This window comes from Neoarius graeffei, chromosome 4, assembly GCF_027579695.1.
Source record: "Neoarius graeffei isolate fNeoGra1 chromosome 4, fNeoGra1.pri, whole genome shotgun sequence".
NCBI classification, from domain to species: Eukaryota; Metazoa; Chordata; class Actinopteri; order Siluriformes; family Ariidae; genus Neoarius; species Neoarius graeffei.
The window spans coordinates 21335166-21359060 of NC_083572.1; the positions used below are offsets into that span (position 1 = coordinate 21335166).

The 23895-nt window shown below is 39.9% G+C and overlaps 1 protein-coding gene across 1 annotated transcript in view; it reads left to right on the forward strand.

The window, feature by feature from the left end:
* Positions 1 to 23895, forward strand: part of mrps9 (mitochondrial ribosomal protein S9) — a 57452-nt gene that overhangs the window by 2240 nt on the left and 31317 nt on the right. The window contains exon 2 of the mRNA XM_060918171.1: positions 2008 to 2190. Within this exon, the coding sequence (XP_060774154.1) occupies positions 2008 to 2190 (183 nt within the window). The remainder of the gene's footprint in view (positions 1 to 2007; positions 2191 to 23895) is intronic.

The following is a 23895-nucleotide window of genomic DNA, read 5'->3' on the forward strand; positions in this document are numbered from 1 at the left end:
CAACGGGAAGTTCTCATTGAAAACGGAGCAAAGAGCAGCCCTGGAGGTATTTATTGAAAGGAAGGATGTTTTCGCCTTGCTCCCGACTGGCTTCGGTAAGAGTTTAATCTACCAGTTAGCCCCGTCGCGTTGCATACATCAGAGGAAAGAGTGATGTGATTGGTTTAAGCTTCGTCACAGCCTTTTCTGGCTTCGACCAGTAGCAAACTGAGGCATTTCAGGGAGGCGGGTCAACCACGGGCTCTGGGAAACGATTGGGCTTAATATCTTGGCCAGACCAATAGCTCGGAGAGCTTTGAAGTCACGTTAGCCAGGCTATTACGGATCAGGCATAGTCGTAAGCTTATGTTAACCATTTGCATGCTCCATTAGGAACTATGTATTCAGTGTAGCATACGGCTTACATGATATAAGCAGTGTTTTACACATGCAAGACAACAATACACAATATTAAAATATTGATTCCGTAACATTTTGAACAAATACGGGTTGACCTACCAATCCTTGTTATCCAACCTTGTGGTGTTCGTCAATGCTGGGCTGTCTGCCTGTCCGCTGTCCATCTCGGAGTCGGAGTCGCTCTCAGATTGGTGCACAGTAACAGGTTCAAACCTGTACGGTTGGATACACCCGTGTTCGTCATCACTAGATTCTTCCGATCTATCCCACTCAACACAATTCTAGACTCCCAGAAGAGGAAGAGCTAGCACTAGAGTTCACCGGCGTTTTCATGCGCCATTTCCATTGAGTAGAACCAGAGTAGAACAGCCAGTGAACCGCAGCGTGTTCTTCCGCTGACGTCACAGCATGGCCTCGAGCCACGGACCCAGTTTTCTTACGCTGTGCAATTAAAAGTTGGATATTTGCGTAACAACAGCTTCTTTTCACGTAATTATAACAGAAATCTAACATGTTTGCCATGTTGTATAGTTTATTTAAGAAATTGCATAGAGTCATGTTCGTGTCATCAGATCTTTAAAGGCCTTTGTGGAGGACATGTGCTGGGGACCCTGAAAAAAAAAAAAACATTCTCTGTTTAGCTAAGAGATCAGGAGTTTGAATCCCAAAGAACAGTGGATGTTTGAATAACATCCAGTGTAACAGGACTTTCATGGCAAATGTACACTCGCTGGCCACTTTATTAGGAACACCCATCCACCTGCTGTTTTATGCAGTTATCTAAAATCAGCCAATCCCTTGACAGCAGCTCAATGCATAAATTTGATACAAATCAAGAGCTTCAGTTAATGTTCACTGCAAACATCAGAATGGGGAAAAATTGTGATCTTTGTGACTTTCGCTGTGGCATGTGTGTTGGTGCCAGATGAGTATTTCAGAAACTGCTGATCTCCTGGGATTTTCACAAACAGTCTCGAGAGCTTACACAGAATGGCGCGAAAAACAAAAAAACATTGAGTGAGTGACAGCTCTGTGGGTGGAAACGTCTTGTTGATAAGAGAGGTCGGAGGAAAATGGCCAGTGGTGGGTTTCCCAAAACCCTCTTAACACTAAGAGCATCTCAACAAGGAGAGCGAGTGTTCGTTATGCTGCTCACTCTACCATTTAACGATGATCTTTGTGCTACGGTGTTTTTGCGAAACTCGGCACAGATTTGTTTGAGCTGCCAGAAAGGATACAGCAACTCCATATAATCACTCTTTACAACTGTGGTGAGCAGAAAAGCATCTCAGCATGCAATAGCAGAAGACCACATTGGGTTCCACTCATTCCAGCCAAGAACAGGAATCTTAGAATCAAGAGCAAGTTCCTATTAAAGTAGCCAGTGAGTGTATATGCGTGCATTCTGGGAAAATACTGTTTAAAAGCTGCAACTCTGAATGACATCAAATAGTAATTTGTTTATTTTTTTGGTGTCTGGTAATGCTGCTTTTATTGTGTTTATGTGAAACGTGGCCATAGGTATTTATCATAGTCACTAATGCCTTAGGAGTAAATACTGGAGTGATATTTTACAGTGATTGTTTAATGCTCTTTTTTTCTCTGTAGCTGATCTGCAGGCAGATCTGTGTGTCCTCAGTTGCATGGAGGAAGAACCTAGCAGCAGCTGGACCTGAAAAGTTCACTGAGGAGTACATCAAGAAACAAATAGACGAGTTCAATATCGGCAAACGGCATCTGGCCAACATGATGGGAGAAGATCCCGAGACATTCACACAGGAGGACATAGATGTAAGATGCACGTTATTGCTATAGGTGATATAGGCTGTGTGTTCTGAGCACTTGGGCTTTGCATTTCTTGGGCAGTAAGTTTAATACCAGATACAACCTACAAACCTGATGCTTATGATCTAGATCTCACACCGGACCAAACATAGAAGTGCGATCGACACCACATCTTACTCTGTATCTGTAATCTACACAACTCGCTTCAAAATGTGGCACAAGACTGTGGGTCAGTGAACAGAGTACACTTGGGTTTATTATGATAACTCATGTTGGTGTAGTAAGTATCATTAGTGCAAAAGCACCACAATAGATTATATAGATTTTGAATAAAATGCAACAAGGTCTATAGGATCAGGTTTGAAAGAATGTCTCACTGAGTTGCTCGATAATACGGGTGACTTAAAAATGTGTATCAGAAGCAACTTTGGTACGAGTTGGCCGTGACTCTATTAAAACACTAGTTGTATTGTGTATATATTATATAGATACGAGTATTTTACTGGGAAGTACACCACTCGTATTTTTCAAGCTACATCCAGGACATGGGGATCCAAAACTGTGAGACAAATCTCGTGCTGTGTCCGAAATCACTCACTCATTCACTACTCACTATATAGGGAATCACTATATAATGAGCTCATTGGTAAAATGGGGGGGGGGGGGAACGACACTCTTGGACACTACTCTGCCGTGCTGTTATTTACGTCATTACTGTCGCACGATTTCATTACTGTTGCATGATTAAAATGTGCCAGATCAGTCGGCTGGTGGGTTTTCAAAATAATAAATGCATGCATGTATTTTTGTGATAAATCCATATTATACTGAGCGTATCTCCAACATTAATAAATACAAAGTACTTTGTGTCTGCTACATCTTTCAGTTCTTTTAAATCAAGGCTGAATACTTTCTTCTTTGCGGCTGCCTTTTATTAAATTGAATTTGAGGCTTTTGATTAATTCTTTGCTCTGCACTGCAACTTCTATTCTTGTATTTTATCTGTCTTATTCTGTTTTAGCTTATTTTCCATTCTCTTACTAATTTTAATTGTACTTAAATGTCCGTTTATGATGTGTTTCTTCCTCCGTCCATTCACCCCAACACACTTTTCAGCGCAACTGCAATGCACGATGGTATATATTACTTGGTTAGTGACCATCAGTTGTACACTACTTTTCACGATGCATTGTGGGATACTTTGAGTGCACTATATAGGGTGTAATAATTCTCACTATATATTCAGACAGCACTACAAAATGGCAAACTCACTATATAGTCCCCTATGTAGTAAGTGATTTCGGACACAGGGACTGTATGTCACTCATGAGGAAATCGATGAATTGTCTTGTTTTGATAAATTTGGGTACTTTTTGGTTGTGAATGTGTCGACATAAGAAAATCACATCGCTTGAAGATATGAGGTTTATCTTCTCGTGTTGAAAAACTCGCATTTTTCATATGAAATACATCATGGACCTGAGTGACGTATTTAAATAATAATGGCTGGCTTTTTTTCATGCTATATCAGATATATTCCATTCAGCTAGCATGATATTGAACGAGTTGAAGACAAGTTCAGTATCATGCTAGCTGAATGGAATATATCTGATCTCATCTCATTATCTCTAGCCGCTTTATCCTGTTCTACAGGGTCGCAGGCAAGCTGGAGCCTATCCCAGCTGACTACGGGCGAAAGGCGGGGTACACCCTGGACAAGTTGCCAGGTCATCACAGGGCTGACACATAGACACAGACAACCATTCATACTCGCATTCACACCTACGGTCAATTTAGAGTCACCAGTTAACCTAACCTGCATGTCTTTGGACTGTGGGGGGAAACCGGAGCACCCGGAGGAAACCCACGTGGACACGGGGAGGACATGCAAACTCCACACAGAAAGGCCCTTGCTGGCCATGGGGCTCGAACCCGGACCTTCTTGCTGTGAGGCGACAGCGCTAACCACTATATCACCGTGCCGCCCGAATATATCTGATATAGCACAAAAAAAAGCCAGCTATTATTAGGAGTAGTACATACACACAGTCTTTATATCAGCATTCTCGAAGGCCAGTGCTAGCTTACCTGTGAGTCGGTGCCATCAGCGCAGCAGTGAAGTAACCGTCCAGCTGGTGTAGCGTTCATCAGTCATGTTAGCGAATGCTAATAAAGCAGTCAAGCCAGTGCTATCGAGAGCAAACCACTGAGAAACTAAGATTTCTGTCTCCAGACTCTTCTTCCACGCACGCTCGCCACAGTATTTTTTTCACTCAGACTTAAGTATTCATTTCCCTGTGTAATTTACTTAGTTACTTTTAAAATCAACATCGGCAACTACACACAACGGAGCTACCTAGCCGCCTGCCACTAATCCCTTGTAAAATCCTTTGTCCTGTTGCTTTTTTGGTGTCTGGCTAAGTTTTGGCTGAGCTGAAGTCCCTGCTCTAATAGCAGTGGTTCACCACTGCTTGTAAATATGCGTGAAGGATATCTATTGAAGTTTTGGCAGCCTTTCGGGTGTTCAACGCACCTTTCTGTTTCCCAGCGAACAAAGAAATGGTTCTGTGCATATGCAGCAGAAAACTTTCATTGAATATTCGCATCAGCTCGGACATGTTGTCTTGGTAACCATGCAGTATCATAAACCATATTCAATACTCATTCTCTATTGGGTAGAGTGATGTAATACACGTAGGATAAGTGATTATAACAATATTGCATGTTGTCAAACCAAATGAACGAAACCCGCTAGATGGGAACAGAATACGTGGTTTTATTCCATTGAAAAAGTGTTCTGTATGTATAATATTTAAATAACATTGGCTGGCTTTGAGTGGTCTATCAGATATATTCCATTCAGCTAGCATGATGTTGAACGAGCCGAAGACATGTTGCCATTTTTGTGTACAAACTGTCAGTTATTTATTAGTGCAGAAGTTTTACATCTCTAACGTATCTCTTTTCCAGTTTTGCCATATATTTAACGTGGCAGATTAAATGCATGAAGACTATATAATGAAGTTTTGGTAGCTTTTCGGGTGTTCAGTGCGTTTGTTTGTTTGTTTGTTTGTTTTTATTGCTTAATCCGAGCACTGAATTAATCCTGTCTTCTCTCTCTCCCGGCCAACAAAGAAATGATTGTGCCCTTGCGCAGCAGAAATTTTGTCATTGGATCTTCGCATGAGCTCCGAAATGTGACGTCATGTTGTTTTGACAATGTGCAATATTATAACAATATTGCATGCTCATTCTCCATTGGGGAGAGTGGTGTAATACATGGAGGATAAGCGATATGATAACAATATTGCATGCCATCAGTAAACCCACTAGAAGGGAATAGAACGCATGTTTTTCTTCCATGGTGAAAATGGCCCATATGTATAATTCCCAATATTTCACTCCCAGTGTTTTCACCGCTGACTAGGCGCACGTTGTCAAAATGGCAAACCGGTTCAAAGTTAAAATGATTTTGATTAAATTACATATTTTTTTGGATGTGCCCATATAATATAAAGAACATTCCATGGTGGTGCGAAGATATGAAGTTTATTTTCTCGTGTTGAAAGTATTTTCACTCATTTGCGTCGTTCACTCATGAATATGTTCACCAGTCATTCACAAAACTTCATATCATTTCACAACTCTGTTTTATCTTTTATTTACATCACTATATACATCACTATTTACAGCACTATTTACATCAGTAATGCAACACAGTGAGTTGGATAACGATGTCTGATGCGGCTGTTATCACCCTGAAGTTGATTATTTCCCTAGAAGTGCACATCCCAATTTATTTATTTATTTATTTTAAATCCCTCTTACACCAAAGCAACTTGATAATTATAATTTTCATGCCATTGCTCGTAGCGGGGAGAGGCATTATGTTTTCAGGTTGTGCGTCCATCTGAGATTCTCATTTGTGCGATATGTCAAGAACGACTGGATGAATGGTTGTAGGGTTTGTATGAATTATCATTGTAACCAGCAGATGAGCTGATTAGATTTTGGAATTGTTCCATTCAGGGTCACAGCAAGATCATATGAGGACTATGAGCTTCTATTAGCTTCCTTTGTGTTTGAAGTATTTTAAGGGTATTTGATGCGTGCAAATTAGTAATAAGAAGGACTAGACGTGTTCGTGGCGGAAACATCCTCTTTAGTCCCATTGGTGTCGTTCTACTTGTTTGTTCTTTAATAAATAAACAATGTCATGCTTTTGTTCCATTTATAGTTACGTTTAAAGTGGTGGATCATCTGTGACAAAAAAAAGTTAGTTTTACTTATTTACATTATAACAGATATTAACAGTGTTTCCTTCACAAGACAGAAAAAGTGCAGCTTGTTACTGAGAAACACAGAAACCAACCAGAAATGTGTCGAGTGTTGGCAGGAATTCATTTGAGGGAAGGGGGCTGAGGATGCTGCATTTGACTTCCAGTAGCAGTCAAAAGTTTGGACACGCCTTCTAATTCAATGTTTTTTCTTTATTTTTATTAATTAAGACGCTCCATGTCTTAAAGTAATGATGGATGTCGTTTCTCTTTACTTAGTTGAGCAGTTCTTGACATAATATGGATTACTCCAGTCATTGAATAGGGCAGTTTACTGTATTTTTATTATTTACTATTTGATCTCAAATACATGAAGGCAAGAAATTGCACGAATTAACTTTTGACGAGGCACACCTGTTAATTGAAAAGCATTCCAGGTGACTACCTCATGAAGCTGGTTAAGATAACGCCAATAGTGTACAAAGTGTCAACGTAAACGCTGGCTACTTTGAAGAATCTAAAATATCAAACATTTATTAAACACTTTTTTTGTTGTTGTTGTTGTTGTTGTTTGCCACAATTCCATATACAGTGGGGCTTGAAAGTTTGTGAACCCTTTAGAATTGTCTATATTTCTGCATAAATGTGACCTAAAACATCAGATTTTCAGACAAGTCCTAAAAGTAGATAAAGGGAACCCAGTTAAACAAATGAGGCAAAAATATTATATTAAATATATGGTCACTTATTTATTGAGAAATTATCCAATATTACATATCTGAGTGGCAAAAGTATGTGAACCTCTAGGGTTAGCAGTTAATTTGAAGGTGAAATTAGAGTCAGGTGTTTGTCATCCCATTGATTTGAAATCAGGTGTGAGTGGGCATCCTGTTTTATTTAAAGAACAGGGATCTATCAAAGTCTGATCTTCACAACACATGTTTGTGGAAGTGTATCGTGGTACAAAGAAAGGAGATTTCTGAGGACCTCAGAAAAAGTGTTGTTGATGCTCATTAGGCTGGAAAAGGTTACAAAACCATCTCTAAAGAGTTTGGACTCTACCAATCCACAGACAGACAGACTGTGTACAAATAGAGGAAATTCAAGACCATTGTTACCCTCCCCAGGAGTGGTCAACCAACAAAGATCACGCCAAGAGCAAGGCCACAGAGGACCCCAGGGTAACTTCTGAGCAACTGAAGGCCTCTCTCACATTGGCCGATGTTAATGTTCATGAATCCACCATCAGGAGAACACTGAACAACAATGGTGTGCATGGCAGGGTTGCAAGGAGAAAGCCACTGCTCTCCAAAAAAGCATTGCTGCTCGTCTGCAGTTTGCTAAAGATCACGTGGACAAGCCAGAAGGCTGTTGGAAAAATGTTTTGTGGATGGATGAGACCAAAATAGAACTTTTTGGTTTAAATGAGAAGCGTTATGTTTGGAGAAAGGAAAACACTGCATTCCAGCAGAAGAACCTTATCCCATCTGTGAAACATGGTGGTGGTAGTATCGTGGTTTGGGCCTGTTTTTCTGCGTCTGGGCCAGGACGGCTTGCCATCATTAATGGAACAATGAATTCTGAATTATGCCAGCGAATTCTAAAGGAAAATGTCAGGACATCTATCCATGAACTGAATCTCAAAAGAAGGTGGGTCATGCAGCAAGACAACGACCCTAAGCACACAAGTCATTCTACCAAAGAATGGTTAAAGAAGAATAAAGTTAATGTTTTGGAAGGGCCAAGTCAAAGTCCTGACCTTAATCCAATTGAAATGTTGTGGAAGCACCTGAAGCGAGCAGTTCATGTGAGGAAACCCACCAACATCCCAGAGTTGAAGCTGTTCTGTACGGAGGAATGGGCTAAAGTTCCTCCAAGCCGGTGTGCAGGACTGATCAACAGTTACTGGAAGTGTTGAGTTGCAGTTATTGCTGCACAAGGGGGTCACACCAGATACTGAAAGCAAAGGTTCACATACTTTTGCCACTCACAGATATGTAATATTGGATCATTTTCCTCAATAAATAAATGACCAAGTATAATATTTTTGTCTCATTTGTTTACCTGGGTTCTCTTTATCTACTTTTAGGACTTGTGTGAAAATCTGATGTTTTAGGTCACATTTATGCAGAAATATAGAAAATTCTAAAGGGTTCACAAACTTTCAAGTACCACCGTATATTCCATGTGTTATTTCATAGTCCTGATGTCTTCTGTATTATTCAACAATGTAGAAAATGGTCAAAATAAAGAACTAGAGACCTGTGCAGGTCTGAGCTCAGCATTTTACATTAACACCAGGATTTGAACCAGCATTGCAAAATCTGTTCCTTTCCTGGACACTGCTCTAGACTGCTTGGTCATGGAGGATAACATCTCGAAATGGGGTTATGTACAGTCAAGTCAGAAAGTCTGCACACCCCTTTCACCTTCTCCACGTTTTATTACATTACAGACTTATTCTACAATAAATTGAGTTCATTTTTGTCACAAAATTCTACACAAAATAGTCCATCATGACAAAGTGAAAGCAGATTTTTAGAAAATATGCAATTTTATTTTACTGACAAAAATAGGTTATTTAGGGGTTACATACCTTTAGCCTAATACTTGGTTGATGCACCTTTGGCAGCAATTACAGTTTCAAGGCATCTTGGGAAAGAAGCTATGAGCTTGGCACACTTGTTTCTGGACATTTTTACCCATTCCTCTTGGCATACCCTTGCAAGCTCCATCAAGTTGGATGGGGAGCATTGGTACACAGCCATTTTCAGATCCTTCCACAGATGTTCAATTGGATTCAGGTCTGGGCTCTGGCTGGGCCACTCAAGCACAGTCACAGACTTTCTCCAAAGCCACTTCTTTGTTCTCTTGGCTGTGTGCTTTGAGTCGTTGTCATGTTGGAAGGTAAACCTTTGTCCCAGTCTGAGGTCCAGAGCGCGCTGGAGCAGGTTTTCTTCAAGGATCTCTGTCTACTTAGCTGCGTTCATCTTTCCCTCTATTAGGACTAGTCACCCCGTTCCCGCTGCTGAAAAACATCCCCACATCATGATGCTGCCACTGCCATGTTTCACTGTAGGGATGGCATTAGCCAGGTGATGAGTGGTGCCTGGTTTCCTCTAGACGCGAGTCCTCTTGGTGTCTTTTGGCAAACTCCAAGCGGGCTGTCATGTGCCTTTTACTAAGGAGTGGCTTCCATCTGGCCACTCTACCATAAAGGCCTCATTTGTAGAGTGCTGCCTGGATGGCTGATCATCTTCTGAAAGGTTCTCCCATCTCCACAAAGATAAGCTGGAGCTCTGTCAGAGTGACCCTCGGGTTTCTGCTCACCTCCCTGGCCAAGGCCCGTCTTCCCTGATTGCTCAGTTTTGCCTGGCGGCCAGGTCTAGGAAGATTCTTGGTGGTTCCAAACTTCTTCCGTTTACGACTGATGGTGGCCACTGTGCTGTTTGGGACCTGTAAAGCTGCAGCAATTTTTCTGTACCCTTCTCTGGATCTATGCCTTGACACAATCCTGTTTCTGAGGTCTGCAGATGATTCCTTTGACCCCATGGTCAGAGTTTGCTCTGATATGCACGGTCAATTGTGGGACCTTATATAGGCAGGTGTTGGCAATCCCCAATAATGTTCAATCAATTGAATTTACCACAGGTGGACTCCAATTCAGTTGTAGAAATATCTCAAGCAGTATCAGTGGAAATAAAATGCACCTCAGCTCACTTTTGGGTGTCATATCAAAGGGTGTGCACACTTTTACATTTTGATTTTTAATAAATTAGCACAAATATCTAAAAACCTGCTTTCACTTTGTCATTATGGGCTATTTTGTGTAGAATTTTGTAACAAAAAATGAACTCCGTCTATTGTAGAATAAGTCTGTAACGTAATAAAACATGGAGAAAGTGAAAGGGGTGTGCAGGCTTTCTGGCTTGACCGTAACATGACATTCACATAGTCCGTATGCAGTGGTGCCACACCGTGACTGTGGAATCGTTACCTGAGGCTGGCGCGCCAATTACATTCGTAAACGCACCCAAACTCTGTTAAACATACAGACAGGTGCCTTTATAGGCTTCAATCCAAGGCGGAAGCAAAAACCTATGAATGAGTGGGGGTGTCCAAACTTTTGACTGGTACTGTACCTCAGAAGTGGGACATCAAGTTTGGGATTAGAACTTCCATGTCTAAAAACATGAACACTTCCATGTTGTCTTTTGTTATCAGGCTCTTTCTATGATAAGGGGTTTCGATTTTGTGACATGCCACTCAAAATTTAAAACTGTAAGGAGAGCTTTAAATATGGGTTATAATTAATAGTTATAGTACCATGGTATATACATCATCATAAGGAGGAGATAATTATCCTACTGTGCTATGCAGGAGACCACAGTGAAAACTGTGAAAATCTGGCATCACGCGTGTAACCTGGACACTTTTTTTTTTTTTTTTTTTTTTTTTTTTTTTTAGGCAAAAGATTGACAAAAATAGTAATAATTTCTCATAGGGAAATAATAATAATAATAACAACAGGAACTCTTCTTAATAGAGAGAGAGAGAAAAGAATTTCAAATATCATGCAGAAAAAAAATGAAATGCATAAATTGGCTCCAACAATTTTAACAAAATTTCATGTAGATTTTACCCAGAAAAAACTATTGGAGCCAGAGTACTGATAACACAGTAAAATGTACCTTGTAAGGTTGTTGTTTAACTGGAGAAATAAAAAATAAGTTTATGAATAAAGTATCATGAATTGAAACTACAGGAGTCACTGGTGTGTAACGGTCATAATTTTGTTAGACGGACTACGACTTTCACCTACCTTGCCGCCATTACACGTATCCCAGATGTCTCACACAGTGACATTAAATGAGTGTGTCTGGAGATCCCCATGACCTAGTTAGCTCAGTTTTAACACTGATGAGTAGGAATTAGCAGGCACCTGTCTCGCGCGTAACAGTTGGACGGAGGGTTACAATTGTACATTTAAATCCAAATAAAAGACAAATGCCTTGTCTTTAGTGCCATCCAGCTTTCCTGTCCCTGCAAATGAAAAATATCCCTACAGCATGATGCTGCCACCCCCATGCTTCACTAAGCATGGTGTTCTCAGGGTGTTGGGTTTGTGCCATTTCCCATGATGGCCAAAAAGATCAATTTTAGTCTCATTTGATCAGAGAATCTTCTTCCATGTGTTTGGGGAGTCTGCCACATGCTGTTGGGCAAACTCCAAACGTGTTTTCTTAAGCAATGGCTTATTTTCTGGCCACTCTTCCTTAAAGCCCCAGTCTGTGGCATGTACAACTTTTAAAGTGGTCCTATGGACAGATACTCCCATCTCCGCTGTGGCTCCTTCAGTGTTATCTTTGGTGTCTTTTGTTGCATCTCTGATGAATGCCCTCCTTACCTGGTCTGTGAGTTTTGGTGAGTGTCCGCCTCTTGTCAGGTTTGTAGTGGTGACATATTCTTTCCATTTTGCTATAATGGATTTAATGGTGCTCCCTGGGATATTCAGAGTTTAGGATATTTTTTTTTATAACCCAACCCTGATCTGTACTTCACAAATTTGTCTCTGACCTGTTTGGAGTGCTTCTTGGCTTTCATGTTGCTTGCTTAGTAGGGTTTGAGACTGGGATGAAGGTTCATGTTCCAGCAGGACAATGACCCTAAACAGACTGCTAAAGCTACACTGGAGTGGTTTAAAGGGAAACATTTAAATGTCTTGGAATGGCTGCGTCAAGGCCAGACCTCAATCCAATTGAGAATCTGTGGCGTAACTTGAAGATTGCTGTACACCAACGCAACCCATCTAACTTGGAGGAGTTGGAGCAGTTTTGCCTTGAGGAATGGGCAAAAATCCCAGTGGCTAGATGTGCTAAGCTAATAGAGACATACCCCAAAAGACTTGCAGCTGTAATTGCAGCAAAAGGTGGTTCTACTTTGGGGGGGTGAATACCTATATACATTCCAGATTTGTTTTTTCATCTTAATTATTGTTTGTCACACAATAAAACAACAATTTGCACCTTTAAAGTGGTAGGCATGTTGTCTAAATCAAATGGTACTCACCCCCAAAATCCATTTTAATTCCAGTTTATAATGCAACAAAAGAGTTCAAACACAAAGGGGGATGAATACTTTTGCAGGACACTGAATGGCAGGCTTTTATTTAATTTTAAAAAAGACTTTTAAACACTATCTGAACGATCGTAGCTTAGATGGCCAGAGAATGTTGCGTGCGTGACGTGATTTTTGATTGGCGCTCATGTGGATTTGGGAAGAGTTACAAAGAAAATATTTTTCCGTGTTTAAGTTAAGCTTTCCATCAGTACACTAGATTAAAATTTTAATTTTATCTTATTAGCGTGACATTGGATTCAAATACCAGCACCAATTTCGTCACAAAACGGGTCTCCAAAACAGCGCATTATTTGACGAAGATTTTTTAAAATCCAACAAGATGCGTTGCTCATTTTATCAAGACTAACAGACATATACAGTGACCACAAAAATATATTTGGTTTTTATTTCTATTTACTCTCTCTCATGCTACCCAAACACAAACCTGGTATATGGCTTTTGTAACCCCCTTATCATAGAAAGAGCCAGCAACAAGCTCACTAGCTAACCGTAATGAGTGATGCATATTTCCTTCCTCAAAATTGTTATAGATTTAAGAAGTTAAATTGCCTGTATGCTGATTGATCTAAAGCAAATACCTGTCTATACAGCATAACTTTTTTTTAAGGTAAGAAGTGCTACTTTGTTAGATCAATGAATTAAACTGTTACTACAGAAGTCATAATATAGTAGAATGAATACATAATATAAACCTATGATTTGATCTGCAGCTGATACTACTTTCAAATCTGCTCTTATTGAATATTATTGTTAACACCTTCTGACCAATCAGAATTGAGAATTTTATATATGTGTATGTACATCACCAAGACATGAGAATATGCAGAAGTGTGAACAAGTGAAGATAAAGCCTGCGAGAGGCAGGAAATATGTGATATGATTTCATGAGTCTATTAGAGAATATACATAAAATTTTAAACCGTATAGTTCAGTGCATTACACAGGTTAAAACAGCACAAGCTAATTGTAACCTTTTGTCACATGCAGAACTGTGATTAGTTAAAAGCTGGAGCTAGTGGCCTTTGGAGTACATCTGCTGAAGGCGAAGCCAACTCTCTCTGCATAAAATGAGGCTTTTTGGCCATTTCTTTCTGTTTTTTTTTTTTTTTTTTTAGCTGTTCCCATTGGAGGCCATTTTGCCTACTTTACTAGACCTGTTTATTAAAACGAACTTTGAAATGTGTGTCTGTTCAGGCATCGAATGGAGACATTGGTGCTGTATCCTGAAGGGTGATTTATAGGAAGATGAGTTCAACTAAACAAAATTTTTACAGTAGTGTTAAAGAATCCCGAAGTATATAATTAGTGTAAACGGCCACCAAAAATTAACAATACAGTTGTCTAGGCAAAAATCAGTATTCACGTCCTGTATCGACTTTTGTAAATATAGGCTCAATAAATAATCACTTAATAAATAATCTGTTTTATTAGGCATGATCATAATCCCAAACAAAGAATATCGGTAGCCATGGGGACTTAGTTTCGTGTCATGATATGTTTGGTCTGTGGAAAGTTGTGGAAGAAGAATACTCTATAACACCAGTGAATAGCCAAATTATTATTGTACATGTTGAAATAATATTCCTAATATCAGTATTGTTAGATGATGTTTTTAAAAACTGTGTGAGAGAGTCTGTGGAATTTATTTCACAGTTGAAAGAATCTCTTGCTACAAAACTTTTAAGAACCCCTTCCCTTAAGAATGTAACCTGAAGATAAGTGACTAACTTGATGCTAACAAATTTGAACATGGTAGCGTTTGTGTTTCTAATCCCAAACTTGATGTCCCACTTTTGAGGTACAGTACCAGTCAAAACTTTGAAAGACATCAAAACTATGAAATAACATGTATAGAATTATGTGGTGGGTGGCACGGTGGTGTAGTGGGTAGCGCTGTCGCCTCACAGCAAGAAGGTCCGGGTTTGAGCCCCATGGCCGGCGAGGGCCTTTCTGTGCGGAGTTTGTATGTTCTCCCTGTGTCCGCGTGGGTTTCCTCCGGGTGCTCCGGTTTCCCCCACAGTCCAAAGACATGCAGGTTAGGTTAACTGGTGACCGTAAATTGACCGTAGGTGTGAATGGTTGTCTGTGTCTATGTGTCAGCCCTGTGATGACCTGGCAACTTGTCCAGGGTGTACCCCGCTTTTCGCCCGTAGTCAGCTGGGATAGGCTCCAGCTTGCCTGTGACCCTGTAGAACAGGATAAAGCGACTAGAGATAATGAGATGAGAATTATGTGGTAAACAAAATGTTTTATTTTAGATTCTTCAAAGTAGCCGCCTTCATGATGCTTTGCACAATATTGCCATTATCTTAACCAGCTTCATGAGCACCTGGGATGTTTTTTCAATTAACGGGTGTGCCTCGTCAACAGCTAATTAAGGGAATTCCTTGCCTCCTAACTGTGTTTGAGATCAAACAGCAGTAAATAAATAATAAAAATGCGGTAAATAGCCCTATTCCACAACTGTAGTAATCCATATTACGTCAAGGACCACTCAACTAAGTAAATAGAAATGGCATCCATCATTACGTTATGATTTATGTATATGTAATAATGATTATTTACAGTACTGTACAAAAGTCTTAGACACCCCTTTTTTTTTTGTATAGACTATGCTATTTTATGATTTCTACATTATCGAGACAGTACAAAAATATTTTAGCGGTCCAAACGTTCGTTTTCCAGCACAAAATCAAATGTTACAGAAAAAAATGTTTGTTTGTATCTGAGTAGCATATTACATAAGAGACCACTTTTCAGATTTAAAAAGGCCATAATGAAGGCTACTGGGTTTTGCTGCAAAATTTAAGAAGCAAGTGTGGCAGTCAAAGTGTCCAGAAGAACTGTGGCTGGTTCTACAAGATGCTCAGACATATTTATTTATTTATTTATTTATTTATTTATTTAAAACAAAGGGTCGCCTCACACCAAATATTGACTTTGTTTCATTCATCATGGCTTCCTGCTGTTTATAGTATACTTTTTTTTAAAAAATCTAAACGTTGAAACATATTTCATTTTTTAAGCCATTTTTGGCCTACGACATTTCTTTACATGTACCTTAGACTTTTGCACAGCACTGTATCTATAATATTTTTTTCTTTGTTAAAAAGTGACGTTTTTTTAAAACCTGTTTATTATTACCCTTAGATTATGTGCTGTAGCTGCCATAAGTCTCTGTGTATGAGCTCTTACTATAGGAAACGTAATGCTTTAGAAGTAGTGCATTAATTTTAAACTTGTAGTTTGTTACAGCTGAAACTACTGTCAGAACTGGTAAGGTTGTCAAAAATTAAACAACAGCTTCTGTTTTGTGAATTCAGCTACCTTGTGGTTAATAATATCGTTTAACTGATTGAGTTTGTGTAAGGTGAACTTGTATTCATCGATGTTACTAGAAAGATAAAAATGAGTTTTACAATTGGATGTTTACACAAACTGTGGTGATCAGGCTTGGCTGAAGTTTCATTTGGGATCTGGGTCCAGTTCTGCCATAATGCCTAAAGCTTTGCTGTTGGGAAGAAGCCAAGTCAAAGCCTCTCTGGTGGTCATGGGAAGACAGCGATGTTCAAAGATACTTTAATGCTTCTCTCTTTATCCTTTCTATGGACTGTAATTGATTCATCACACCAAATGTGCCCAATTTGCATTTATCCCCAATCCTCCACCATCGTTAATGAATTGAGTCCTCAGTGCCAGTGTGGCTAAGAGGCAGTGACACCCACCAAGCCTCTGCCAGACGAGCGGGGAATGGTTTGGACTGCTGGGCAGCAAGGCAGGGCACTGAACAGGTTGCCAGCTCTGGCTCACATGACGTTCCTGTGAGTGCGGCAGAGGTGTGGGACAGCTGTGCCAGCAAGAAGTAATTCACCTTCTCTTCACCTGCCTTCCTTTCTCTGTCACACACAGACACGGTCTCGCACAGCGTCTTCAGTCTCGCTCAGTGTTTCAGCTGGGGTAGAAGACTTGAAAATATGATGCCAAGCCTAGTGACAACTGTGATAAAAGCAGCACTGATGGTTATGGGTTCCAACATGCCGAGCTGCACTGTTGAACTTTTCATTTCATTGGCACACTCGCACCAGCTCATTTACATCCATTAAGCGATAACAGAGCTGTGCGTCTGCTTCTGCTGTGAAAGCAGATGTGGCAGTGAGCCAGTGCTAAGATTTTGAATTCATAGCAGCATTTTATTATATTTAGTTTTAGATTTTACTGGGTTTTATTTTTTTTTTTTTTTTACAGGCTTTCACATCATTACTCCATTACAATGATGTATCCTTACTGTACAGCAAATGGCTTGAATTCTCAAGTTCTTGAAAGTGAAAGCAGTGATCATGACAACACTATTTAAAAAATAAAAAAAAACCACCACCATTAAATACTTTTTAGGTCAAGTTCAGAATCACTAGCTCTTTCCAGTAATTGGCTGTAATTTTAATTTAAAATGGGTTAAATTGGCTAAAATTGGCATTGCATTAATAGTCTAACTGTTAACGGGCAATTTTGAGGTCGCGTGTGCATTTTGTTAAAAAAAAAAAGCACCAAATTTTGCATGGAAGTACCTTAGGGGGTTCAGTTTAATTTCAGATCGGGTACCCAGCTGAACGAGGTTTGGAACCCGCTTTTTTTCAAGATGGCCGCCACTAAGCTTATGGGAACCATAATTAAGAATAATTTTTATTATATTGCAATCATTTTCATAAGATATTTTGTAGGGAACGCTTATAAACTGTATAGAATATTTACAAGCTTTCCCTGAAATATACTGATCTTCACAATATATCCAATTTGGCTTCCAGCAGCCATATTGAAATGTTTAAACTGCTATATTTCAGCTTCCGTATGTGATATCATCTTGAGTAATATGTCAATTTCAACTAATTGGAGGCTTTATAATATTTTCAGGACACACACATTGTGTTTTGGGCACAACCAAGATGGCCGCCACCAGGGGTGGATCAGATGACCATGTTGAAAGTATTACGCAGCTCTATTTCAACAAACATATGAAATTCAATTTCATGTAATTTATCATTGGCAACTAATTTTAGGGCCCTGAGTTATTTTCTGCCATTAAATGAGTGTTTCATGCATAATCTAGATGATTTATCCTCAGAGGCAGCTCTAGCGGCCATCTTGAAATCATAAAGTTGCCATATTTACACAGTTGTAGGTTATATAATCTATTGTAATAGATAATTTTCCACTAATTTTAGGACTTTAAGAGCGAGTGGACATAGTATGGGACCGGTATATAACTGGAAGTTTGAAAAAACACGCTAGAGATGAAGGAGGGGAGAAGAGAACACCAATGAGGCAACGCGTGCAGTCAAAAGCCTGGATCCCTGGAAACTGGATGAATTTTCTGAGAGTAGATGAGAACAAGGAAGAACTCTTTGAGTTCTTGGCTGACTCAGTAGAGCACCTGGATGTTGGCAGGAAAGTCGTCATCAGCACAAGGGATCAGCAGGTAGTGAGCACACCATCATGTAGCATAGATTTATCAGATCTCCAGCCATGCACACAGGAAGAAGCTGATATGAGGCTCCTTCTACATGTTGAAAACTGTACAAAGGATGGATTGAAAAGAGTCAGTGTAAGGACTGTTGACACAGATGTGGTGGTTCTTGCTGGAGCATTCTACCACAGACTTGAGCTTGATGAATTCTGGGTGGTATTTGGTACTGGCAGGGTCCGCTACATAGCTGCACATGACATTGCAGAATGCACTTGAAGTCCAAAGTCCTTCCTATGTTCCATGCCCTCACAGGATGTGACACCGTCTCCTACTTCCTTGGCCGTGGGAAAAGATCTTCATGGGAGGCCTGGCAAGCGTATCCTGCCCTCACAGAAACCTTGCTACAGCTCTCATCAAGACCATGCAATGTTGAGGACACTGAACTCTGTCATTGAGAGGTTTGTCATCCTCATGTACAGTCGGACCTGCACTGCTGAAGATATCAATGGTGCTAGAAAACAGCTGTTTGCCCATGTAACCAGGACCATCGAACATATTCCACCAACAAAGGCTGCTCTTCAACATGTGAAGCATGCAGCATACCAGGAAGCACATATCTGGTCACAATCCCTAGTGCTCTCTCCAGCCCTACCATCTCCAGGAGAATGGGGCTGGCAAAAGGATGGAGACCACTGGAAACCACACTGGACAGATCTCCCTGAGGCATCAAAACACTGCACAGAATTAATCAAATGCACATGCAGAAAAGGATGCAGGTAAAGATGCAGATGCAACTTGGCAAACCTGCCCTGTGTAAATGCCACAGTGCTTGCTGTCATGATTGAATGAGTGAACTAAAACTGTGTACATGCATCACATTCATGGATGGATTTGTAAATCTGTGTACATAGTACAGTGGATAGAACATTGTAGTGCTTGCACTCATGGATGGAGGAGTTAATCTGTGAACTATGTACTAGTACTGTGTACAGAACATTGTAATGCTTGCATTCAAACGGCTGGATGAGTAATCCTGTGAACTTTATATATGTACAGAAGCATGTTTTTAGTTTGCCCTAGTGTTTGCACTCATGGATGGATGTCAATCTGTAAACTTAATACCATGTACAAATACTAATGCATGCTGTAGTGCTTGTCTTCAATCAAATAAAATGGTACAGTTGTTATATTCTTTATCTGAACAGCTATAAATATTAATTTGGCCACATTACTCTTAGTTCAAATGGTACACATTTACTTCAACTTTCAAAATGGATTATAGAGGCCTACAATTAGTGGAAAATGATATCTTGCAATAGATTATATGACATGCAACTGCGTAAATATGACAACTTCATGATTTCAAGATGGCCGCTAGATCTGCCTCTGGGTTTAGTCATTTAGATTATGCATGAAACACTCATTTAATGTCAGAAAATAACTCTGGCCCTAAAACGAGTTGACAGTGATGAATTATATGAAATTAAATCTCTTATGGTTGTTGAAATAGAGCTGTGTAATGCTTTTCAACATGGTCATCTGATCCACCCCTGCTGACGGACATTTTGGTTGTGCCCAAAACACAATGTGTGTCCTGAAAATGTTAGAAAGCCTGCAATTAGTTGAAATTGACTTATTACTCAAGATATCACATCACATATGGAAGCTGAAATATAGCAGTTTAAACATTTCAAGATGGCCGCCGGTGGCCATATTGGATATGTTGTGAACACCAGTATATTTCAGGGAATCTCAAAATCTTTCCCACGCCATGTGGCGCATAGGGTGGCACCGATCTTCGTTTCCATCGCTTTCGGCCTCTCGCCTATTACATAGCTAGGGTTACAGTGGGGGGCTAGTCCTCTGGTAACCATGAGAGTTTGATTCCCCACTCGCATCTGTATTGCAGCGTGCCTTGCCAGATGGCAGTAGGTACCATTTTTATGATGGTCTTTGGTATGACCCGACCATGAGTAGAACTTAGGATCTCCCGACTGAGAGGCGGACATGCTAACCACTAGGCCACTCACCGGTATATTTCAGGGAAAGCTTGTAAATATTCTATACAGTTTATAAGAATTACCTATAAAAAATTATGAAAATTTTATTGCCATATAACCAATTATTCTTAATTATGGTTCTGTTAGGCTTAGTGGCGGCCATCTTGGGGAAAAAAAAGTGGGTTCTGAACCTCATTCAGCTGGGTACCTGATCTGAAATGAAAGTTGAACCACCTAAGGTACTTCTGTGCAAAGTTTGGCACTTTTTTTTTTACCAAAATGCACGATTTTCCCATTAACAGCTTGACTATAAGGATTTTGGGGTCTACAAAGACATCACAGATGACAGGCAATAATTTCTGGAGACTCTGGACGTGTAAATGCTTACAAATGCTGAGTGAAGTACAGTACGGTGCAGAGTTATGCAGTGCAAAACTAATGTGTGCTCAAGACTTGATAACTGGATGCATTTCTACTGCTGTGGTGCAACTCACCCTCCGGATCTGCCTGATTCATCTCGACACTGTTCTGCTTGGAGTTTCTGTGCTCCTGACTTACCTTCTGTTGCTGGAGATAGTCCCACATGGATGTCCACCGCTTAGTCCTGTTTGATTTTATAGTATGCATTTGTAGAAGAGTAATGATTCATTATTCCATGATTTGGTGTGACACAGAAAAAGTTGCTTTTCAAGTCCGATTCATACAGTAGGTACGGAAAGTATTCAGACCCCTTTAAATTTTTCACTCTTTGTTTCATTGCAGCCATTTGCTAAAATCAAAAAAGTTCATTTTATTTCTCATTAATGTACAACCCCGATTCCAAAAAAGTTGGGACAAAGTACAAATTGTAAATAAAAACGGAATGCAATAATTTACAAATATCAAAAACTGATATTGTATTCACAATAGAACATAGACAACATATCAAATGTCGAAAGTGAGACATTTTGAAATTTCATGCCAAATATTAGCTCATTTGAAATTTCATGACAGCAACACATCTCAAAAAAGTTGGGACAGGGGCAATAAGAGGCTGGAAAAGTTAAAGGTACAAAAAAGGAACAGCTGGAGGACCAAATTGCAACTCATTAGGTCAATTGGCAATAGGTCATTAACATGACTGGGTATAAAAAGAGCATCTTGGAGTGGCAGTGGCTCTCAGAAGTAAAGATGGGAAGAGGATCACCAATCCCCCTAATTCTGCGCTGACAAATAGTGGAGCAATATCAGAAAGGAGTTTGACAGTGTAAAATTGCAAAGAGTTTGAACATATCATCTACAGTGCATAATATCATCAAAAGATTCAGAGAATCTGGAAGAATCTCTGTGCGTAAGGGTCAAGGCTGGAAAACCATACTGGGTGCCTGTGATCTTCGGGCCCTTAGACGGCACTGCATCACATACAGGCATGCTTCTGTATTGGAAATCACAAAATGGGCTCAGGAATATTTCCAGAAAACATTTATCTGTGAACACAATTCACCGTGCCATCCGCTGTTGCCAGCTAAAACTTTATAGTTCAAAGAAGAAGCCGTATCTAAACATGATCCAGAAGCGCAGACGTCTTCTATGGGCCAAGGCTCATTTAAAATGGACTGTGGCAAAGTGGAAAACTGTTCTGTGGTCAGACGAATCAAAATTTGAAGTTCTTTATGGAAATCAGGGACGCCGTGTCATTCGGACTAAAGAGGAGAAGGACGACCCAAGTTGTTATCAGCGCTCAGTAGGGCTTTGACTTCGAACTTCGATATTCGAATACAATTCGAATGTTGTGAAAAAAAGTGATGTTCGAACGAATATTAGGCAGCTCTAAATATTCGAACCTGTATATGGTATCATTAGGCATAATTCTTTTATTTTTGTGAATGTGGTTGTAAACGTTTTCAGTTCAGGTCGCAGGTTTTTTTTTTTTTTTTTTAACGTCTGTGGAATTTATGTGAATCGCGAAGGTCATTGTCTTTTGTCTTATCTGGGCACCTGTAGACGTTAGCGTCAAGCTGGCACGCATTGAACAATGGAGTCAGATGCTAGCATGTTGGAGATTTGCACTCCGGAGAATTTAAAAAGTGATGCGTGGTGCTATTTTGGATTCGAAAAAAAAAAGATGGAGAATGCGATTAAAAAAAAGGTTACCTGTAAAATATGTGGAAACAAATTGGCCTATCAATCAACAACTTCAAACTTGAGGGCCCACTTGAAGACATTGCACGCGGGAGCGCTAGAAGGTGAGAGGGGGCTGCGAGAGGGGTCTGTGATACGCCGGCAGGTGAAGATAGACACTCTAATTCCTAATATTAACTCTAATATTTTTCATTTCCTCATCAGAAGTCAGTCATTTTTGCGAGATTGGACAGAGTCTGACTTTATTAAGTACAACATAGGCCTACAATAAATGAAGTGTAATGTAACTGCTGATGTGATTAAATGCAATATAAAATGTGACTTTTTCTTCTGAAAATATCGGTGTTTGTTTTTTTTCTGCAGATATTTGGTTGGTTTTTGTACACCTGATGTTATAACATAAGAAATGAAATTACTAACGTAGACTATGCGACACTGCGCAGTAATGCTTTCATGCGCTGTTATTTTTGTCAACTTTGGATAGTTGCTAAAAAAAATTTAAAAAAAAATTATTAGCTTACTTGCGCAAGTAGCCTATAGGCCTAAATTAATTTAGCCTACACATGGTGGAATTTACATACCATGAAGTTCATAAGTTAACGAAGTGAGCACGTAAAACTAATCTGTGATCTTATAACATATCGTGTCCGTGTTTGTTTGAATTGTGAATCAGAGACGCGAGCAGGAAGCAGTGACATGACAGCTGACACCGGTCTCATTCAAAACAAACATTCTCAAAAGCCAACACGAATGGGCTCGGAACGGCAGTGTTATAAACTCACAGATTAGGTGTAGGCCTAGCAGTACCTGCTCATTTTGTAAACGTTCCCCTTTGATTGTCAGTGAGGCTACAGTTTAGAGGCTTTCATCAGTACAAGCAACCAGGAAACCGAAGGAACAGCGTTTCACACAAAAAAGGCAATGGACAAACGACGAAGTTTGTGGATTATGTAACGTTAAAAGTGTCAGCCAGTATAATGCCAATTACTACGACACTGCACGTTTCATTAGTAGTGGTTGTAAAAACACGCCTGAATATTTCATATTTCCTGCACGTAATCTTATTGACATTGACTGAACACTGCCCCCTGGTGGACTGAATATCATATTTAATTTTGATGCCGAGGTGTTCGTGAGGCATTTAAGAATAATATAATAAAAGTTCGAATACTATTCGAATGTCTAGATTAATTTCCAAACGAACTTCGAATATGATTTTTGGGCCAAGGTCAAAGCCCTAGCGCTCAGTTCAGAAGCCTGCATCTCTGATGGGGTTGCATTAGTGCGTGTGGCATGGGCAGCTTACACATCTGGAAAGACACCATCAATGCTGAAAGGTATATCCAGGTTCTAGAGCAACATATGCTCCCATCCAGACGACGTCTCTTTCAGGGAAGACCTTGCATTTTCCAACATGACAATGCCAAACCACATACTGCATCAATTACAGCATCATGGCTGCATAGAAGAAGGGTCCGGGTACTGAACTGGCCAGCCTGCAGTCCAGATCTTTCACCCATAAAAAACATTTGGTGCATCATAAAACGGAAGATATGACAAAAAAGACCCAAGACAATTGAGCAACTAGAATCCTACATTAGACAAGAATGGGTTAACATTTCTATCCCTAAACTTGAGCAACTTGTCTCCTTAGTCCCCAGACATTTTCAGACTGTTGTAAAGAGAAAAGGGGATGTCTCACAGTGGTAAA